The sequence below is a fragment of the Rhipicephalus sanguineus genome, chromosome 1 (assembly GCF_013339695.2).
Source record: "Rhipicephalus sanguineus isolate Rsan-2018 chromosome 1, BIME_Rsan_1.4, whole genome shotgun sequence".
Taxonomy (NCBI): Eukaryota; Metazoa; Arthropoda; class Arachnida; order Ixodida; family Ixodidae; genus Rhipicephalus; species Rhipicephalus sanguineus.
The window spans coordinates 112,129,208-112,144,081 of NC_051176.1; the positions used below are offsets into that span (position 1 = coordinate 112,129,208).

At 41.2% G+C, this 14,874-nt stretch overlaps 1 protein-coding gene across 1 annotated transcript in view; it reads right to left on the bottom strand.

Annotated features, from left to right (window-relative positions):
* The window catches only part of LOC119396275 (inhibitor of nuclear factor kappa-B kinase subunit alpha), a 60,879-nt gene that overhangs the window by 17,287 nt on the left and 28,718 nt on the right, over window positions 1-14,874 (bottom strand). The window contains exons 11-13 of the mRNA XM_037663428.2: window positions 11,501-11,602; window positions 7,896-7,942; window positions 2,125-2,204 (exon numbers count right to left, since the gene is read on the bottom strand). Of these exons, the coding sequence (XP_037519356.1) occupies window positions 2,125-2,204; window positions 7,896-7,942; window positions 11,501-11,602 (229 nt within the window). The remainder of the gene's footprint in view (window positions 1-2,124; window positions 2,205-7,895; window positions 7,943-11,500; window positions 11,603-14,874) is intronic.

Below are 14,874 nucleotides of genomic sequence, written 5' to 3' on the forward strand. Positions count from 1 at the left end.
TGCATTCTACTGCACACTCTACAACCAGCGTAGTTCCATATTCCACACTGCCCATGCCTTGCACCAGCGCCCAATTGGGTGTTTTCGTTGTTGCCACGTGTCAAGCAGCAAATGTGAGTAGCCATGGAAGTGGCAGTACTAAATGCAACGAGCTCTCACTTATTTAACAATCGCAATCAATCATGAAACGAGTGGCACTGACAAGGCTGATATCTGTTAAAGAACACAGTCGTGGTGAAATGGTAGAGCAAATAATTGGGGGGCGGGGGGGGACCAACTGCTCAGCTGTGCATGGGTATACTGATCTCAAGGCGTGGCCTTTCTTTTCCATTCTATTCTATCTATCATTTCCCTGTCCCCTCCCCAGGATGCTGTGAGTGCTCTCTTTTGGGTTGTAGAAATTGGCTGTACAAATCAGTTGTAGAAATGGGCTGTAGAAACCTTAAATTACTAACTATGTACTACTACTTTTTTACGGAATAAGGACGGAAAATTGGGTGAGTTGGATTATGTTCATGGCTTACAGCGGATTAATGATGTGGACAAAGAAGAGAGCCAGACCTTGTGTCATCCTCTCTCCTTTTCCCGCATCGCTTTGCACTGTTAGCCATGAATATACATTTCTTCTTAAGCGAACCAGATCGCTGAGAAAAAGGACGTCGCCACTTGTTTCAGGATATGACACAGCTTGCTCTCGTGATCTCAAAGTGAAAAGAAACTATTCTGGACTCTGAAGAGTAGAATAATTTGCCAACAAAAGCAATAAGAATAGGCACTTTTACTGCACATGAAAGTTCTTTTGTTGAGTGTACAATTACAACAAGCTTTAAGTAGTCGACCATGTTTTTCGAGCTGCTTGCAGTTACCCATAAGGGTGCTCTGTGATAAAATTTACTTACAAGACTACTGTTGAACCAATGCGTAGTAGCAACCAAAATTTGAGACACCAGAATGGGTCTTGCTCGATTCTTTGGACTAAATGTGTGCGCAATGTTGAAAAACAGAAAGTTTGGCCACCACAAACTAAGGTGCCATAATTCAGCTTGTTGCCTTGCATTCCTTTCAAGGAAATTGAGACAGAACATATAGCATCTGTTTCGCACCACTCAACACCTGAGGTTTTGATGGCAAGCCATGGTGGCAGAATGGGCACAATAGCTTTGCTTACACTGATTACCAGAGTAGTACCTGCATTTTTTTTTTTACTTTACATGTGATGTACGGCCACTCTGAAGAGGAACAAGTGCCGATTTTACTGATTTCATTACACAAGAGATTTGAATGTGGTTCTCAGTTTAAGACTAATGTCACTCTTTCCCTTTCCAGTCACTGTTGCCCAAAACAAAGTAGCAGGTCAGAGTGCTAAGGTCACCATAAGTACTCTCTCTTTCTATAAAACAAAATTGAGGCACTATATAGGTAGCACTGAATAATACACAATATCTTGGATTTCACTTTCACAACCAATGGTGTTAAAAACCAAATGTTCAGCAAACTTTCATAATGTTTTAGAAGAGGATGACAAGCTCTCCAAGAAAGGATTCCTCATGGCACATGTAGGTATGCAATAATTTTACTATAAACTGGACAGTTTAAATCTAGGACACTAGGCAAATAAAAAAACAATGCATCTAAAAAGCACACTAACCCTTTAATTATTGGCATAAACAGCATCCATAATTCAAGCTATGCAAAAGCTTGGAACGAAGTTACACAAACAAGAAATATGAATAGTAATGGGCACATTATTACTAAAGTTGTAATGAATAATGATTGCTGGGGCTTTACATGCCAAAACCACAATATGATTATGAGGCATGCCATAGTGGGGGACTACGAATTAATTTCTACCACCTAAGTGCAGCTAAATCTAAGCAAACAAGTGTTCTTTGCATTTTGCCCCATCGAAATGCGGCTGCCGTCATAATACTGAAGTAGTAGGCCGAATAATACCTCGAGTAAATATTTTAAATTGCAGAAGCAATTGTATGTGACAATTATAATGTACCATACACTTAGTTCTGGGTACTTGGGCCATATCTCCTAAGGCTTTTTACTCTAGCTATGAGGCAAAGGCATCTGCTGCTTCAAATCTGCTTGGGTTTTAAAATCAAGCCAACATACCTGGTTGTAAACATCACTGAGCAAGTCATCACAGACACACCACTGCTTAAGCAAGCTGGCTGTATCAGCTGAAGATGCACCTGTTAGAGATGTCACAAAAGCTGAACTTTACACAAAGCATTAAAACCTTTGATACAAAGAGCTTAAAAGTGCTAATGCAGGTAACACAATGTCGATTGTAGTCTCGCTCCAGAAGCAACACAGATAGAACAAACTCAAAATTTAGAGTCCCTTTAGCAAATGCTAAAGAAAGCACAGGCGAAAGCCTATGCTCTCACAAGATACTCATTAAATCACTTTGATAGTCTCAGTCAATTGCACTATTACTTCCTATTACGCTTGTTCTCTTTTGGTGGTCTAAACATCACAACAGATTCTACATGCTGAAACTTGGTTGCCGAGGTGTTAATTAACATTCTTATTCACCTTCAATTCTCTTGAACATTTCAATCACTTAAACACTTGATTCATTTTTAATTCACACATGATTCAACGACACACCCTAACTATTTGAATTCCCAAATTCATATTCGATTCACTTTTAAGTAACTAATTCACATTTGATTCACTGTTAATTCACCTTCGTTCACACCCGATTCATCCCATGCACCTTTTGTGGAGAGTAATACTGAAGAACTTTAAAGGGACCGTCTGCCGTCCTTCATCGCTTTTCTGTTTTGTACCGCAATAGAAAGCGTACTATCTGAAGTGAGTAGAAAGTGAGTAGAAATTTTTAAAACAGAATTTTTCGATCTGCGTTCGGTCTTCTTCCATTGGCGTGAAGCATGCCCACAACACTGGTTGGTGGACGCGATGACGATTGTAGTGCCAGTAAAAATTAAAACCGAAAGCACATGTGATTTCTGTAGGATTACTTTATTTTCACTGAACACTAATTTAATTAATGTAACAGTCGTTTTCAGCACGTCAGCGGTTAAATGAAGCCTTATTATACGATTACAGGACACTTGTTTTGCTGTAATCGCAGTCTATACGTTTATTTTAGCACTGCGGCCGCAATCAAAGCCAAGTTGATTAATCAAAAAGAGACAATAAATGCATGCCTTCACAGCGCAGCACATGTAAGACATCCAAACAACAATACAGCAGCACAGTACGACCAGCCGGAGGGCCGCATGGCATAGCGCATGAGTTGAAGCAGACGAAATCGAAGGCGGTGCCGCAAGCAGTGCCACCAGACGCCTTTTTGGATGTGCGAGAAAAAAAAAATTACTCTCCGACGCAACCGAAAGCTGCCCCAAGTGCATAAAATACAATTTCAATTTATACATGTTTGTTTTTAAGCAAAATGAGTCTACCCTGCGAGGATTTCTTGTCCTACCAGTAGGTTGACCACATCGCTGTTGGGTGATGCTAGCGGTCATTCTTTCACAATTTTCAACATCAAATTAAAAATATAATTCCTTTTTTATGGGGCAAAAGCATGCTCGTTACCTCCGATGTGACAAACGATCTTCCCATTTTCACCACAATCAGAAAATTTTTTCCAAGCGGTAGACAGTCCCCTTAAAGAATGCTGTTGGCATTCGTGATTATGTAGTTACTAGCAAAAAAAGTTACTGTTAATACTTTTTCTACTGCACGGAATATGTCTCATGACCATTGGCGTGCAGGGGGTCCCGCATTGTAAAATGGGGGAGGGGGAGGCACTACAGCCAGGCAACTAACTGCTTCCCCGTGTTGCTGCCTTTGATGCTTATCATAAAATGAATTTAAAAAAACCAAACAAATCTTTCCTACACAAACTACATGGTTTATTTCCAGTGAAACAAATTTCCACTTATGTATTTTACTGCAGTTGCAATGCTGTGCAAAATGGTTACAACACAACACAAGGCGAAGAATCCAAGACAAGACAGGCCTTGTGTTGCATTGAAACCATTTTGCACAATATGACCCAACTAGCCCAACAACATGTTTTGATAAGTCGTGATGCTGTACACTAGGGGTGTGCGAATAGTCAAAGTACATCTCGAATCGAATAGTGCCGAATAATGGCCAAAAATGTCCAATATTGAATCGAATATCAAATAAAACAGATTTTATTGAAAATTGAAAGAATGAACAAAGAAGTGATATCTGCTCCATGTCCTCAGACACATAAGGCGGTGAGTGACTGCTACCGAAAACTACAAATTGTCATGTAGAGACACAAGCTGCTGCACATGACCTGGCTTCAGGCTCTCTTGCCGTGATGTTACGGCGTATCCTGCCGTTGAAAACATGCGCTCACTGGGCACCTTAGTAGGAGGGATGTGAATGTATCTCAAAGCAATGTTGGCGATACCTGGATAAAGTGCAGCTCCATGCTCTTTCCAGTATTTCAAAGAATCATCCTGTCTTGGGATCAGGGGCTCATTGAAGTATTTTTGAACCTCTTGACTATAAGGACTGAGCTCAGTGTGCTGGTTATTTTTTGATGCTAGCACTTCCGACAGTCTCCCTTACCTTTTCTGGAGCCATGACGGACGGAAATGACGTAATCTCCTTTAAAATGAACATGCGCTCGGTTTCGGACCAGGATATCGGTGAAAGCTTTAACAAAATGCCTAGTGTAACCAAGTTGGCGTTAGTTTTAGCCACCCCACCCTAACCAAGTTGTGCCATTGGTTTTTGTAGTGTTTTAAATATTCGTCCCGTCGAATTATTCTAAACTATGAATACTGGCTATTCGAAGGTCGAATTGAATTATTTGATTAGGTATTATTCAATTCGAATTTGTAACTCGAATATTCGCACACCCCTACTGTCATAGGTAATAACAGCCAAACGTTTTCGTAAGCTGCTATTTAACACAGTTGTACACATGGTCAAACAGTTTCACGATACACAACCAACATGTCCATTTCCCACTTGCAGTATTATTCCTGCATTTTATTTAGAACGTTTTTAGAGCTCTTCGTCATCATTCAAACTGGGATATACAAGCTTTGTGGTGCTTTGCAAAATAATAAAAATTAAAATATTGAAATTTCCGCCTTCCCCCCCTCTTGATTTTATGGGGGTGGAGTTGTCACAGCTCCCCCAAGTGCACACCTTTGTTCGTACCTATATTCATACCTGTGTTACACAGGTACTTTCAACTGCCTTTGAGTTGAACAACAGGAAACCCGAAAACTGCAGTCTAACTGAACAGCAGTTTTCCTGGAGTTACACAGCACTTGCCATGCTCAGTTACATCACATGGTCATGAGACAGTGCGTGGGTAGCATCTGTAATGACTAAAAAAACTTTCAATAGTCTTTTTCTGACAATAAGTAATTTATGGAGAGCGTTTTAGTTGTTTTAGTACAGCATTTAATTTTTTTTTTATCTAACAGCTGGCTCAATAGCCAAAACAATGCAAAGCCTATTGGTTTTCTTTTTTGCATGCATTTTTAGAGGCTTCACTGATTTTTGTCATGTGCGTGGTTCCAGTAAATGGCCTTCCCAGATTCTGATAAGTATTCCAATCATCATTTCCAATGGCACAACCGCTTGTTCTTCACTGAAGTGCTCGTTATTTCTAACGAAACTGCATTCGTTGCAATAGAGGTGGCTGTGTTATCAGTTGGCATGCATCTACTGGGTTCGTCAGTCTCAGCTGAAGTGAACTGCTGTTCAGATGTCAACGGTAGCTGCCGTGTAACACTGCTATGGTTGAGTTCAACAATTGTTCAGCTAAATGGAAGTTCAAAGTGCTCGTAGATGCTTCCACATCATTCAGGATTATGCACACTTTTCATTACAGTGTGCGTTGATTTGGTTTGCTTTTTTCTTTTTTAAAGACGATAGTCTTTCTTGGGGAACTTAGACGCAGACATTTCGGTCTATCTGTCTGTCTGTCTGTCTTTCTTTCTGTTTGTCTGTCTGTCACTCGAATCAGCCACGCGGCCAAAGTTTAACCACTTTCTGAACGCCCAGCCATCTTGCACTGGTATCGCCGTTCATACTTGTGAACACCGTCGATCAAAAAGCAAATGTTACGCATACCTGAGGCGCAACATCAATGCGTAAGTATTAGGCGGTGTGTTCCTTTACTAGAAAATACATATACAGATACGTAATTCTAAAGTCCCTAGTGTTTCTTGCGCTGCGCTGAAAATGCTAGTGTTTTTTGGGCTGCGCTGCAAATGCGACGTTAGGAGCCAGATGCTGCGATTCAACATAGAGGAGGAGGACTCATGTAGTACGGCCGGCAGAAGACTATCGTCTTTCGACGACATTTGCAGCGAAGCACGCAGATACGCGGCCAATTTTTCCATTTACTTTCTATGCTGCACTTCCTACGCCACCTTGTTCAGATGGAAATGACTGGTCATAATTGTGAGGAGGAATATGGCACAAGTGGCCAATAAGCTGTCAGGTTGTGCATAATATTATATGACTATTTGAAAAATGGCTATGATTTAAACATACCAGGAAGGTCAAGCTGCCATTTGAGCAAAATTATAGTATGTTCTAAACTGCATTCAGAGGTGTACTATTTGGCTCAGATGTGCGTGATAATGTGACTTTGCAAACCAGTGTTTATTTACTAAGGCTTTTACTTATTTCTTAGTGACGTTGACTATGAAAATTAGCTTTAATGCTTTTTCATATTACTGACAACTAGAGCTGTGCGAATAGCAAAATTTTGGATTCGAAGCGAATTCGAACATTGAAGTGTGAGTGCGAATCGAATCGAACATTTTTCGAATACTTCGAAGCGAAATTGCAGAAAAAAAAGTTAAGAGAGGATTCCTGAGCATATTCTTATGAGATAGCAACATGAAAGCGTTTCTTTTCGCTAGGTTGATGAAGCACTGGCGGGGTGGTGTTTCATAGTTGTCTTATCAAGAATGAGGCAATGTAGAGGCCAAATTGTATTTATGTACATGGTTTGGTGCAACCAAAGTGTTGCCGACAACACTTAACACGTGATAGGCAAAGATGCTGTTTCCTCAGCCTCTCCTCCTCTTTCTGTGGAACTTCTGTGGAAGCCCAACTGATGTGGCGGACAAGTTCCAAATCTGCCTCCTAGACGTCGATATATAAGAACATCTGAAATTTTGGATGCTAAATAGCTTCGGCTTCCGATTTTTCGCACTTCCTGCCCAAATTTCAGGTCCAAAACAGCATTAATTGAGCCCCCACCTCTGCCACATCTTTCATCTTCATGTTGGAACCAGCGTTTTCTTGCGTTAATACATTTGCGACCGTAGCAGAGCTTGAAAGACAGCTCTGCCGCAGTACCGGGGTGTGATGAGGTGAAGCATATTAAAAATCTAGGGACCACTTCCAATCGGACGTTGACTGTATCTTGGCAAAGTTCGACCGTAACGGAGCTTGAAAGGCAGCTTTGCCGCAATACCGGGGTGTGATGAGGTGAAGCATACTGAAAATCTTGGGACCACTTCCAATCGGACGTTGCCTTTTGGCAAAATTCCGACTGTAACGGAGCTTGAAAGGCAGCTTTGCCGCGATACGAGTGTGTAATGTGGTGAAGCATATTAAAAATCTGAAGGGGCCACTTTCAATCGGGTGTTGACTGTATTTGTTTTTGGGAAGTTCGAATAGTTTGAATAGTAAAATTCCAGTGCGAATCAAATCGAATAGCAAACACTATTCGAAAAATATTCGAAATTTCGAATATTCGCACACCCCTACTGACAACTGTATAGCCAAGCCAATCTGAAAAGATGCATTATAACTCTCAGCATGAGAATTATATGTGGTATGACTAACACACTTTCTTGACATGAAGAAAAGGCTTCGTGGCTTTGACTAACCTTTGCTTCTCTTCCAATCCTGTAGAAATTCAACATCTGTAGTGTAGCTAAAAAAAAGAATGACAGAAGATGTTAGGAACGCATGAATATCGCCAAACAAGAAACATGTCAAGGCATCGCAGAAACACCATTAGGGGGTTATGTAATAAAGAGGAAAAAAAATTGAGGGAGAGAGAAAGAGAGACACCTGCAGAGACGTAACTTTGCATTCTTTAGATGTTGCCTGTATGATCAGTACAAACATGTAAGGTTAATTGTGCTTAGCTGCATTAATTAAAGGGGCCCTGCAACATTTTTTGAACACAGTAAAAAAAAAAAAAAAAAAAAGAAGGCTATCCATCTGTAGTCAGGGCTCTTGAATGTTATTGCATTGCATGTAGCAGGAAATTTATAATTTAGTGTCAAAAACAGCCTAAATCATTCATTTACTCTCTCCTTGGCAACGTTGTCATCAACTATGCAGCAGGCGGGTGCAAGTAGGTGCGACAGGTATTGGCCGATTTCACAAATGCCGTGACAGAAGACAATCTCAGAGGCCACATGCTGCGTGGTGTAGGCTGAGAAATACTCAAGTTGAGTTGAGTTCAATGAGTTGAAAAAATACTCAAGGCTGTGATGTACGGCAGACTAATAACTTTAGGGTGGTGCATCGCACCATTGTGGTAGTGGTGATGAAAGGAGAGAGAAGGCAGGCTGAAATAACTCTGCTTATACTCGAAGGATTTGAAAAATTCTTGCAGCAAGAGACTCATGAGGCAAGTTAAATAAAGAACATTCTGTCATAACTCTGAAAGGAGGTGCAGGGCTCCTTCAAAGGACACTAATGCAAACATGAAGTTGATTTGGATTGTTAAGGTACCATTCAATAAACCTTGAAGCGCTTGTTTCATGCCATGAAAACACTTAGTTTAAGGGAAAATAGCATTTTCAGGATTGAAGATGAAATACCAGCAAAGAAACAGCGGACACAGAAAATCAATCATGCATGAACTGACCCAACTATCGACATTTCTGCATTTTCAGGGTCTGCATACCCCTAATGCAATTCAAATTGCTTGCCCCAAAGAAGGAGAGAATGACAGGGGACAGAAGCTTTCGTTTACTTGCAGTTTGAGAGAGGTTTGTGATTAAGCAAAGACAGTGAAGCATGCACATTAATGAAACTAGTTAATTGAGAGTGTGCTACCAGCAAAACTTTTTTGACAACCCGTGTTGACCACATCATTGTCAAGAGATGGTGTGTTAAACATGGTGGCTGTGACGTGTTTCTAGCATGTTATTAAATCTAGCGTTTTCAGAGCCCAAAAGCATAGCTTTTGAGATTGGTGGATGTCACCAAAAGAAAATCACCACTGCGATGGAAGTTTTGCACCATCTAGGCTAACATTAAAAAGACATTTTCTCCATGAATCAAGTACAAATGCAAAGCTAGCATTTTATTCTATCTTACACTGTGCTGCAACAATTTTTTTATTACATGTGGTTGAGTACCAGTGACAAAATTATACTGAGTACACGCTTCATCATCAGCCTAGTACTAAAATGTGTTGGAAGCTAAGCAGGGAGAGGTGGCACGGGGGAAGAAGGTACGTCATGTGCGCCTCGTGACCTTGAGCACTTTTTCTTTTTTTCTTCGAACACCTGGCGTACTTTCAATGCGATTGCACGCGCGCAGGGGCAAGTGACAGCCTCCCACGTCGGCCGCAGTAACTACAGAGCGCGCCATGTTCAAATCAGCCAATGGCGTGGAGCTTGTGTCAGTGACGCCATAAGCATCATTTTTCTTGAGAGAAGAGGAAGCGCTTTTTAGCTGCCTTTGAGAATTTATTGTAAATCCCAGGCCGCGTGCTGCGCTGTAACGTTTGGCTCGCGTGTTCTCGGGAGCCTCGACTACCGATCGGCAGCATTTTCTGACCACACTGAAAAAGTGTTGCAGGGCCCCTTTAAGTGTCCGTTTAAGAAATGAAAAGAAACTAAATATGTTAACTTCATGCTAATAAAATGCTTTCCTACACTTTGTTCATAGTTTCGGCAGAGGACAACAGAATATAAAGGCTGGTGCAATACTCAAGCTAGGCAGAACTCAAGAACCATGTAGCACAGTGATGAAGCACTATCAGTTGTATTAGCTTGGTAGCCCGAACAGAGGAAAAAAAAATTTACAGTGGCTTAGCTCGGCTATGCCAGGATATACGTAGCGTTACCTAAGGTTCGACAGGTTATTCTTAGCTTTCCTGGTTGTCAAGCTTCTCCACTTTTCTGCGCCGCTTAGCAGCATTTGCGTTCTCTTTCTCCATGGCTATACCACACTGGCAAACGCCAGCCAGCCGGTCTGACAACTGGCTAACTCCCTGTCCTTCCGTTTTTCTTTTCCTCCTCCCTGCTATATGTATACCCCCACTGATACGTCTGCGGATGCGCGCAAAATGAGAGGCACTATCAAGAGGCTCCGGCACAGCGTCACATGGCCACTGCGCAACAGAGGCGCATAGCTGCGCGCGTTCCGGTGCCAGTGCGTCTGTTGCAGCTATGACGTCACTCCTCTGGAATGCGCAGACCGGTGAGGCGCGCGGCGGCGGCGGCGGCGGCGGCTCCGGTGCGCCGTGTGACGTCACTGCTCCTCGCGCATGCGCAGCACGGCTCTCGGATTGCCACGCGAAACTGCTCCACCTCGGCCAGTGTAGCTAACGCTACAAAATTAACCCCTCTCCAGCAAGCTTATAATGCGAGTGTAAATGCATGCAGACACTACAATGGATTCACTGTATCCTTGAATTTCTGCAAACTAGCTCAACTTTCTGTTGTTTTAAACAACAATAAATGATGCGCAAAAAAATGTCTTAAATGTCTGTTCTTTAATTGGTTGGGCCCATGGTAACACCCAAGGCTATGAGAGGTGCCAGCTGCACAAGAGAGCTGTTTTCTAAATAAAAGTGTGGGAACATGAATGGAAGTAGTAAAAAGGAAGCAGCAGTACACTCATACAGCAAGAGACTTGCACAAATTCTGCAAGAGAGAGAGAGAGAGAAGAGGGCGGGGGGAGGAGGGGAAGAAAAGCTAGTACTGAAAAATAATGTTAATGTGCTTAAGAGTGTAAGTGTGAACACGTATTTTCATTAGCTAGTATGATGCCCACTTTTTAAATTCATGTTCTAGTACTAAGGTCTTGTTTTGGCAATTTTAAACGTAGCAGTGCACCTATAGCTAGTGCAGGAACAGACAAATGAAATGCCAGGTGACAGTAACTTTATCATAATGAAAAAAGGGAGCAGGCTGAGAACCAAAACTGTGCCAGTTAAAAAAACGTAATTAGCTGCAAATTACAGCCAACCATGAACAGTGGTTGTTATGACTATTTCTTTATTTCTTTCTTTATTTATTTATAAAATTACAGCACTGCTGCCCTCAATACAAAAATAAGGAAGTGCTATAAATAGGCAAAAAATAGGAAATAAATACATAGGAAACATTGTTCAAGAAATGTCACTTTTCTTGAAGTGTTCCATCTTGAATTTCCACTTGTTTACATTTTTGTTTATCATATGTACTTCTTGTTTCTTAGTTCAATGCTGAGGGGTAATGCCAACAAGGACAAAGCAACTTGCCTTTCATGCACAACTTTCATCATTGCTGTAAGCTTGTTCACATCAACATGAATGCTTGACAATGCCTTCTGCAGAGCAGGTATCTCTGAACTCAAGTGTGCCCTGTTGAAAAAAACATGTTATACATTCAATACCTCTCAACTGTAAAGAAGTCTTCAGTCACTAGCAGGTACCTCTGAGGCATGGTAAAAAGGCCTGAAGTCAAAACAGCATGTGACAATTCGTGCCAAGAAGATGTTCTCACCGACTGCCAGAATCTTAAGACAAAAAGCTGCACCTGAGCTATGCAATCATGCAGTAGGGTCATACCACGTATTTTGACCACCTGGTACTCTTAGAATCGTAGCATCCTGAAGTTCCAGCACTCTGTTTACATTATTTCAATACAGTCACCATTGTTAGACTTCTAAGTTTGACAGTAAGGGGTAGCCTTGCAAACAATTATTAATCAAGGTTGCGCGCTAATGCTTCATTAAGAAATCATTCACCATTAGAAAACAACTTCTATCTTTGATATAAGCCTGAACAGACAAATACAGGCAAGTGTAATTTGTCTAGCAAATAAAAAATAGCAGCACCTGGGTCATTCCATGCCAAATCATCCAGCGTTTTTCCAACCATCACAAATATGGCTGAAAAATTTACACGTTTTTCTTGAAGTTCGAAACTCATTCTGCTCGTTTATTTCTGTTACGAAAAATTTTCCCACCTATTTGTGAGAGTCTGTAATTTTGCGCCGACTGAGCTAAAGGGCATCAAACAACAATTTTTTTTCAAAGGACGTTTATGGGATGCACTCGATAAAATGGTATTTCCGGCAAGCTATTGAAGTGATGTAACTGTAAAAATAATGACTTATTTATGTGTATTGATTCTTCGAGGGCTTTTTGCACGAGTGAAATTGAATAAAGTTGCAAAGTTTGATATTTTTTTCCAGGAATAAGGCAAACTAAAAGGGTAGAAATGAATTATATACTGGTGCTTAGTTTCTACAGCGCGACTGGACGCGGACGGAGAAGGAACACGCAAACACACACACAGCGCTGACTGCAACTTTTTGCTATTTCCTAACGATCAAGCTAGGCTTTCGAGATTATATCTTTTGCACAACTTTACTGCCTCATTTCGAAGTTTCCTCAGCGACATCGTTAGGAAATAGCAAAAAGTTGCAGTCAGCGCTGTGTGTGTGTTTGCGTGTTCCTTCTCCGTCCGCGTCCAGTCGCGCTGTAGAAACTAAGCATGAACAACCAACTAGCCCGCCAACGCACTTTAGTCAATATACTGGTGGCCTGTTCGACATACTACAAAAGAAAAATAATTTAGTCCCTGAAGGTGTAGCAGATCATCTGAAAAAAAATTGCGAATTTCACTTTTTTTGAGAAAAGCTCTGTATTCAGCATAAAAAAACTTGCTTTGGTGGTCAGACTAAAAATATGCACGATACTTCATTTCAAAGTTCTATGTATTAGCTGAACATAGGGAAAGTTACAAGAGGGTATTATTTTTTTAACTTGAGAAATATTTTTTGAAATTTTGTATCTCCACCAGCTTTTCGCCGACGTAACTCAAGCGGCATGAAGCATTCGCAATGGCAATCTTCAGCCCATGCCCTTTGACCTGTGATGCAGATGTCAAACATGGTGCTGTCTATAAAGCAATGGAAAAGGAAATCGGGTTGCTTTATAGACAGCACCATGTTTGAAGTCTGCATCCCAGGTCAGTGGGCATGGGCTGAAGATTGCCGTTGCGAATGCTTCATGCTGCTTCAGCGCCATTAGCATTATGTTGGAGAAAAGCTTGTGTATATAAATACCCATACTAATAAGAACAGCAGCAATTGGGCTAGCTCATGTTCATCTTGTAATGCATGAAGTACCAGTGACAAACTGAAAAACTGAGACACACAAGACGAGAATGATGGAATGCAAACTGCAACCATTTATAGTCGCCATAATGTTGCCCTTATTATGAAACATGGTCACGAGCAGATGTACAAGCAGCCAGATTAGAATGTATAAAAACAGCAAACTAAAACTGAAGAAAAACTTGGAAAAATGAATGCTAATAATAATAATACCTGGGGTTTAATGTCCCAAAACCACGATATGATTATGAGGGACGCCGCAGTGGAGGGCCCCGGAAATTTTGACCACCTGGGGTTATTTAACGTGCACCTAAATCTAAGCACACGGGCCTCAAACATTTTCGCCTCCATCGAAAATGCAGCCGCCACAGCCAGGATTCGATCCCGCAACCTTCGGGTCAGCAGGGAAAAATGAATGCACTTTACCCCAATGCTTAATGCCTTCAAGATTTCTCAAGATGCTTTTTTTCCTTAGTGCAGGCAACAACAGTAACCCTTCGTATTGTGGTATACATCTACATATTTTGCAGTGCACAGCTCGATTTTCAGGCAAAACCTGCTGCTGATTTATATATCTATGCTCTCTTATTCTGTCAATGAGGAAACACCCCACCTGACCTATCCGCAATTACAGTACTGCACGAAAGTGGGATTTTGTAAAAACTTTTTTTTATAAAATCAGTGAAGTCATTCTTGTGCTTGTGCATACTACTTGTGACAGAAAAACAGCGAATAGTATGCTCACAGACACAGACGGCACTGTCTAAAACTTTTTGCAAGGCCTGGTTGGTGTCAACGTACTTATTTAATAATAAAAAAAAGTCATTATTGCAGTAGCAGGCACAAAGAGCTGTACATCCACTACTGGCAAGGCTTTCTTTCTCTCTGCTGTGTCCTTCAATCAAAATGGAATTCTATAGTAACATTTCCTAGCCCACCAGGAATCAAGGCACCAAGAAATATGTTTTTGGCTGCAGTACCAGTAATTCTTGAGCAATTGCAGTGTTGCACTTATACCTCGACATGCACACACATGGATTGATTTTCATATTGGAGAAGACCTAGAAAAATCATTTAACTAAAGAAACATTCTGCGCTTAGGCTTGCTGCCATATAAGGGTTTGATTGATATCATTTGCTTCCATACTGGCCTCTATTTTCCTTCGTCATCTTCAAGCAACCGTCCGTTAACGTGCCTCAAATGCTGCCAAAACCACCTATGCTCGCAAAATATTACTAGCAGACACTTGCATCCATCAAAGATACATGCATGCATGGCAAAGTTTTCCAAGGTTGCTAAAATGCCACATCACAATGCAAGGTATGTTGCTGTATGTACTTGCTTTACATGTAAATGGTCCGCCTGTATAAGGCGTTCAAGTTAAACTTGTGTGCTGCGCTGCTGTGCATGCGCTACATCCCCTCATCCCTGTTACTGTATACGATCACTTGGTGAACAAGTGACTGGTGTTCAATTGTAATAGATTCTACTGACTTAAATTCCAAATGA